Source organism: Penaeus monodon, chromosome 35 (assembly GCF_015228065.2).
Source record: "Penaeus monodon isolate SGIC_2016 chromosome 35, NSTDA_Pmon_1, whole genome shotgun sequence".
Classification (NCBI taxonomy): Eukaryota; Metazoa; Arthropoda; class Malacostraca; order Decapoda; family Penaeidae; genus Penaeus; species Penaeus monodon.
Window position 1 is genome coordinate 8,172,361 of NC_051420.1, and position 7,500 is coordinate 8,179,860.

Here is a 7,500-nt window from a genome sequence, read left to right on the forward strand (position 1 = left end):
CAGTGACTGGATATGTGTGTATGTGTATGTGTATGTGTATGTGTATGTGTATGTGTATGTGTATGTGTATGTGTATGTATGTGTATGTTTATGTGTGCAGAGGAAGAGGGATGGAGAGGAGGAGTGAAGGAGGAGAGAGAGGAAAGGAGAAGTGAGAGAGAGTGAAAAGGAGAAAGAGAGAGAGTGAAAGGGAGGAAGAGAGAGAGAGAGAGAGAGAGAGAGAGAGAGAGGAGGAGAGAGAGAGAAGGAGAGAGAAGAGAGAGAGAAAGATGAAAGAGAGAGAGAAGTGAAGAGAGAGAGAGTAGAAAGAGAGTGAAAGAGAGAGAGAGAGAGAGAGAGAGAGAGAGAGAGAGAGAGAGAGAGAGAGAGAGAGAGAGAGAGAGAGAGAGAGAGAGAGAGAGAGAGAGAGAGCGGCAGGTTAAGGATATATAAGTTAGACAAGAGTACAATTTAAATGCAAATTTCATTCGAATAAATAAACGAATGAATTCGAAACGTTACCTTGGCATACCAATCAATAAACAGCTTGCCACTAACCATACCTCCCCAAGAAAAATTAAATAAATAAATAAAAAATAAAATATTTGTTACATTAGGTTAATAACCTTTGCTTCTGATCGTGGCGTCCCCTATATAGTAATAAACTCTATAAACTGTAAAAACTAATCATTGTCCTTATACGCTACTGTATGTTAAATGCGTAATAAAATAAAGATGTTAAAACTATATCCGTTAAAGTATGAGGAAAAATGTGGTTTCAGCAAGTTTGAAAGGTTGATAATATGAATTTTTAAACGTTTCCGGATCTGCTTCTCTGTCAATGTCAATCAGTCAGTCTCTCTGTTTTCAACTCTCCCTCCCTATCTCTAAATCTCCATCTGTCTCTTCCTCCCTTGTTCCATCTTCCTTTCGTCCCCCTTTCTTCCTTCCTTCCTTCCTAACTTCCTTCCTTCCTACCTTCCTTTCTTCCTACCTTCCTTCCTCCCTTCCTTTCCCTTTCTAGTTTACTTCATAAAGTTCTTGTATGTATTTCCGGTTGTTTTCTTTTCTTTTCTTTTCTTTTCTTTTCTCTTTTCTTTTCTTTTTTCTTTTATTTACTTATTTATTTATTTATTTATTTATTTATCTATTTTATTTATTTATTTATTTATTTATTTATCTATTCTTTATTTTTTTTAGTGGTCCCACGTACCTCTTTTTTAGTTTCTACTACATAGCATGGATTCTGGACAGTCATTCTATGTCAGTCTAGTCGTTAGAGAGCTTTCAGACCTTCCATTTACCTAATCTTCTCTTTCAAGAGTCCCTGTATCTACATTTAGTCTTTAGATCGTCTCTGTTTCCTTTCATTCATCAAGGAGGCTTTATATTTACTTTTTTAGATATTTCCTGTATCTATTTTCTCTCTTAGTATTTACTCTTAGTCTTTCGATAATCTCAGTGTTTACTTTTCTACCTATTCGCTCGTCTTCACGTCCACTTTTAGTCCTCAAAAATATTCATGTCTACTGCTACTCGCGACAAATCTCTGTATCTATTACTGGTCTTTATATCCACTCTCCCTCTTCTATCCGCATGTAATTCTTTAGAAACACTCTATAATCTAAGCTTGTCTTTAGATCCACTCCCGCTTAAGCCATTATTTGCATGCACTCTTAATGCTAAGGGACACTCTTTCTCACCGCATTTAATCCTACGGGACACTCTATACGCATTCAATCCTTAAGAGACACACTATGTACCTAGGCCTGTGTTTCGACAGCGCTTTGGCCGAGTTCACGTCACGTTATGAATAGCAGTCACCCTGCCAAGAATTGACAGTTTGACGTGACAGGTCGAGTGGGAGGGAAGCTCACCTGTCGAGACGGCCAGCCCTAGATAGGCCTTGGGACGCAGGTGGAAATAGATGCGTCAGAATTGACAAGTATTTGTATTTGTCTATTAAATGATCTATTTTTTTTCCTGGTAATGTTGTTTTCGTTAGCATTGCTATTGCTAGCGCTGTTAATAGCATTGTCAATGCTATTACTATTGTCAATGTCATTATAACTACTTTTATTATTATATCATTATCATGTTTATCATTATATCATCATTATTAATATTCTCATCAATATCATTGAAATGATGACAATTATAATCCTTATTATCAAAACGATAACTATTATAATCATTATTATCACTATTACAATCATTACCCTCATTACCATTATCGTGTTATATTATGATTATCATACTACCATCATCAAACCAGTTATATGTTGCTATCACATCATTTATCATATTATTATTACCTTATTATCATCAAAGTTATCCCTATGATCACTATGACGATGATTACTATTGCCATTATGGATAATCTTAATTACTGTTGTGGTTGTTATCATCTTATTATCATCACTTCTAATAATGATTATTATCATCATTGTTGTTACTCTTATCACCACCATAATCATGGTTATCATCATTATAATTATAATGATAATAAACATGATTATGATGATGATGAGAGTAAGGACAATGATGATGATAACCACAACAGTAATTAAGATTATCCATAATGACATAAGTGACTAATGATTATAATCATGAGTCATTTTATAGCATGACAATGGTGGATCGTATATATAATCATACTTATCAATTTATCCAGCCATTTGTCAGTCAATCTAATTCTATAGTATCTACCAGTTAATTAACATAATTATATGCTATCTATTTAACAAGCAATTTAATAAAATACCTATCTATCAATCAATATAATTATATAGCCTACCTATCTATCTATCAATCAATCTAATCTTATACCTATGTATCTATCAATCAATTTAATCATATACCTATCTATCTATCAATCAATTTAATTATATATCTATCTGTCAAGTTATGTGTCTATCGACCATTCTGTCTATTAATCGGTCATTCCATCTACCTATCGATTTTACCACCATTCGTTTGTGGAGAAATGTTAAATGATGTTATGAGTGTTTCGTTCCCTCTGTCTGTCTGTCTGTCTGTCTGTCTGTCTGTCTGTCTGTCTGTCTGTCTGTCTGTCTGTCTGTCTGTCTGTCTGTCTGTCTGTCTGTCTGTCTGTCTGTCTGTCTGTCTCCCATCTCTCCCTCTCCCTCTGTCTCCCTCTCCCCCTGTCTCCCTCTCCCTCTCCCTCTCCCTCTCCTTTTCCTTCTCCCTCTCCTTCTCTCTCTCGCCTTCCTTCATTCTTTCCTTCCTTTCTTCCTTCCTTCCTTCCTTCCCTTCCTCTTTCTCACTGTGCTGATAAACACAACAGTAAATAACAACAACAGCAAACTTAACCATACAACCCAAAGAAGAACAATAAAACAAGTGAAATGACAACGAATATTCGCGCGACGCTATTTCGCAAAAGGGAGAATTAACACTTTCTCGAACCACATACTTCAGAATCCATCAATCCTCGAGCGGCACGCAAGTATGAGGCCATCGTGACCTTCCAACATAATCAAACGGGGGGCGTCTTCTCTCTCTCGCTCGCTCGCTCGCTAGTTTCTCTCTCTCTCTTCTCTCTCTCTCTCTCTCTCATCTCTTCTCTATCTCCTCTCTTTCTTCTAGCTGCAAAGGCTACTCTCTCGTCATCCTCTCTCTCTCTCCTCTCGTCATCTCTGCTTGTTTAGTCTTTAAACTATCGCGTCTCTAGATCTTAGATGAGGAGAAAGGAGAAGAGAAGAGAGGAGAGGAGAGAGAGAGAGAGAGAGAGAGGGGGAGAGAGAGAGAAGAGAGGAGAAGGAGAGAGAGAGAGAAGAGAGAGAGAGGGGAGGAGGGAGGAGAGAGAGAGGAGAAGAGAGAGAGAGAAGAGAGAGAGAGGAGGAGAGAGAAGAGAGAAGAGAGGAGAGATGAGATAAGAGGGAGAGAGGAGAGAGAGAGAGAGAGACGAGAGGCAGAGAGAGAGAGAGAATAGAGGCGAAGAGAGAGAGAGAGAGATGAAAGGCGAGAGCAGAGCAGAGAGAACAGAGAGAGCAGAGAGAACAGAGAGAGCAGAGAGGGGCAAGATAACAGAGAAAGAGAAACAGAGAAGCAGACAGATGAGGGAGAGAGAGAGAATTGCAAGTGACAACGAACTCGCTCAGCAAAGCTCTAACATCATCTCATAATATACATATATTTTGTCAGGAGTTTGTTTTTCTAAAATTGAAAACTACTCCCGAGAGAGAAAAAAAAACGAAAAAAAAAACTTTAAAAGCAATTTACTGCAGCTCATGACAAGGGGAAAAAATCAAATTAATTAATTATGATTTACATGTATTTTACTATATTCTTTTAAATCTACATTTTTTCCTCTACATTTTTACTTATCAATTTAATAATTTCTATTATTTCCAGATCGACTTACCGAGCATGCGCACAAGGAGGCCATTCTGAGACGTCCTGTCCAAGGCCACGCCCCCTTCGCGTCTCTGGGAAAGAAAACGAAGGAAAATTAGCATGGAAAAGGAAAATGGGAAATGGTTTGGCACGTCCAATGGTAGCAGAAAGCAACACCACAAGGATTCGGTGGTAATGATAACATTTATCATCATTAATATCATCACCCTTATTTCTATCACTTAAGGAGAGAGAGAGAGAGAGAGAGAGAGAGAGAGAGAGAGAGAGAGAGAGAGAGAGAAACAGCGAGAGAGAGAGAGCGACAGAAAGACACAGAACAGAGAAAGAGAGAGCGCTAGAAAGACAGAGAGAGTGAGAGAGCGATAGAAAGAGAGAAAGCGACAGAGAAAAAGAGAGAATGCGAGAGAAAGAGAAGAGAGAGATACCGACAAACAGAGAGCAGGAAACAGAGAGAGAAAAAGAGAAAGAGAGAAAGAAAGGGATAACGTATGCATATACACACACGTATGCATGCAATGAAACAAACATTACTAACAATATCATTAATAGCCCGACCATGATTACAATAATAATGAGATAGCGGGAACAGCAAGGGAAGTAAACACGTGGGGTTATGTATCCTCACAGAGAGAAACACGTAGAAACACAAAGCTTGTAAACATATGCATGTAAGTTCTCCCTCACACACAGGAACACGTGATAACCCTTTTATCAAGATATGAATATTAAACAGTGTACTTAAACACGCTACAAAAACCAATTTAATTTAGACAATGAGGGTGCCATGGGATTATGATTATAATAAAAAACGGAGTGTTATTTTTAGAAGTCTGGTTGTTGTGTGTGTGGAGTTCTCAGTAAGTGAGTGAGTGAGTGAGTGAGTGAGTGAGTGAGTGAGTGAGTGAGTGAGTGAGTGAGTGAGTGAGTGAGTGAGTGAGTGAGTGAGTGAGTGAGTGCGTGCATGCGTGCGTGCGTGCGTCCGTGACAGACTGACGCAGTGCGTGTCCGTGTGCGTGGGCATATACGCGAACATATACATGTACATATACGTGTACATGTACGTGTACGTGTACCTGTACGTGTGTTCGTAAGTGCGCCGGTGCTTATGAACTACCCGCCAAGCCGCCCCAGGGGAGGGGAGGGTCAGGAGGCACCCCGACCACACGCATTTTCATAATCAATTACCGAGTCATGATAGATTACCGAAAAACGACCATCAACAGGAAGGGGGGGGGAGGGGGGGAGAGAAGAGAGAGGGAGGAGAGAGAGAGGAAGAGAGAGAAGAAGAGAGAGGAGGAAGTGGACGGAGGACGGCGACCACGGGAGCTGCGTAGATGGCGAACCGAGTCTGGACGGGAAGCAGGAAGGCGAGTGAGACTGGGAGGAGGAAGATTAAAAGAAAAGGGGAAGGAAATTTGAGGGGGAGGGAGGAACGGACTAAGATGGAAGGCGAACGAGTAGAAGGAGGAGCTGATGATGGAGGAGAGAGAGAGATGGAGGGAGAGGAGAGGAGAAGGAGAAGAGAGAAAGAGAGAGAGAGAGAGAGAGGAGAGGAGAGAGAGAGAGGAGAGAGAGAGAGAAAGGAGAGAAGAGAGAGAGAGAGAGAGAGAGGAGAGAAGGAGAGAGAGAGGAGAGAGAGGAGAGAGAGAGGAGGGAGAGAGGAGAGGGAGAGAGAGAGAGAGAGAGAGAGAGAGAGAGAGAGAGGGAGAGAGAGAGAGAGAGAGAGAGAGAGAGAGAGAGAATATAATTAAATGACGCCAACCAAGGCAGGCAGACAGAAAATATGACAACCACCAAGCCCCCTCACCCCCCCACACACCCCAGGCGACGGGGCACGTGCGCGGGTGATGCCCCGTGAGAGGAGGGCATTCACAACAAGTAGCAGGAGGGGTATGAGGGCACGAAGGGAGGTTAGGAGCATGAGGGTATGAGGGGGGGGGGAGGGCATGTAGGCATGTGGGGAGAGGTATGAGGAGGAGGCAAGGGGTTTGAGAGGAGCAGTGTCAAAGAGGGTCATGAGGGTAGAACGGGCATGAGGTTTACGAGGGGGAGAGGGGCATGGAGTACTGTGAGGGCATGAGGAGCAAAAAAAAAAAAAAAAGGCTTCAGGCTATTTAGGGCACGAGGGCCGGAGAATCATGACGGATATGAAGTCAGAAGGGCATGAGGCGCATGAGAGCGGGAGGGGCATGAGGAAGACACGAGGGGCATAGCGAATGTGAGGCCACGTGAAGCATCATGAGCATAACAAACGTGAGGAAACGGAGTGGGGAACGAAAGACAATTGACCCTCCCCAATATGAGAATACGCGGGGCATGAGGGGTAAACGAGGGCTATGAGGGATATGAGAGGAATATGAGGGGTATGTGGTGGACATGGCGGGTATGAGGGGCATGTGGTGGACATGAGGAATATGAGAGGAATATGGATGGACATGGGGGTATGAGGGGTGGCGCATGAGCACATGAGGGAAGAGAGAGGATTCCCCGGGGCGCAGAGGGAAGGGCCTACCACATTAGGAAATAAGGACGCCCGACACGCGGCGGGCCTCTCTCTTACGGGAAATAATGGACGGCCCCCCGCGCGCGTCGTGCCGCCGGCCCGGGGGGAGTGTGCTTGTGTGCGTTTTGGTGTGTGCGTTGTGCGCGTGCGCGCGTGTGTGAGTGTGTGTGTGTGTGTGTGTGTGTGTGTGTGTGTGTGTGTGTGTGTGTGTGTGTGTGTGTGTGTGTGTATGTGTGTGTGTGTGTGTGTTGTGTGTGTGTGTGTTGTGTGTGTGTGTGTGTGTGTGTGTGTGTGTGTGTGTGTGGCGCGCGTGCGTTATGCGTTGTGAGCGTTACTTATCCCATACGGGAGTTGTTGTATTACAAGTCGTGTGGACGAGAGGGGGGAGGGGGTGTGGAGTGTAGTGGTGTGGGTGTGTGTGTGGTGTGTGTGTGTGTTGGTGGGTGAGGGGTGTGGGGGTGGGTGTGTGGGATGTGGGGGGAGGGAGTGTGATGGGGGGTGAGAGTGAGAGAGTGGTGTGTGTGTGTGTGTGTTGTGTGTGTGTGTGTGTGTGTGGGGTGTGTGTGGTGTGTGTGGGGGTGGGGGTGGGGGTGGGGTGTGTGTGGGTGTGGGGCGCGCGGGGTGCGTATATGCGTGTG

The 7,500-nt window shown here is 43.4% G+C and overlaps 1 protein-coding gene across 4 annotated transcripts in view; it reads right to left on the minus strand.

The window, feature by feature from the left end:
- Positions 1 to 7,500, minus strand: part of LOC119595034 — a 109,082-nt gene that overhangs the window by 22,494 nt on the left and 79,088 nt on the right. For all 4 annotated transcript variants that reach the window (XM_037944162.1, XM_037944163.1, XM_037944165.1 and 1 more), the window contains one exon: positions 4,367 to 4,430. In XM_037944162.1, coding sequence (XP_037800090.1) covers positions 4,367 to 4,430 — 64 coding nt within the window. The remainder of the gene's footprint in view (positions 1 to 4,366; positions 4,431 to 7,500) is intronic.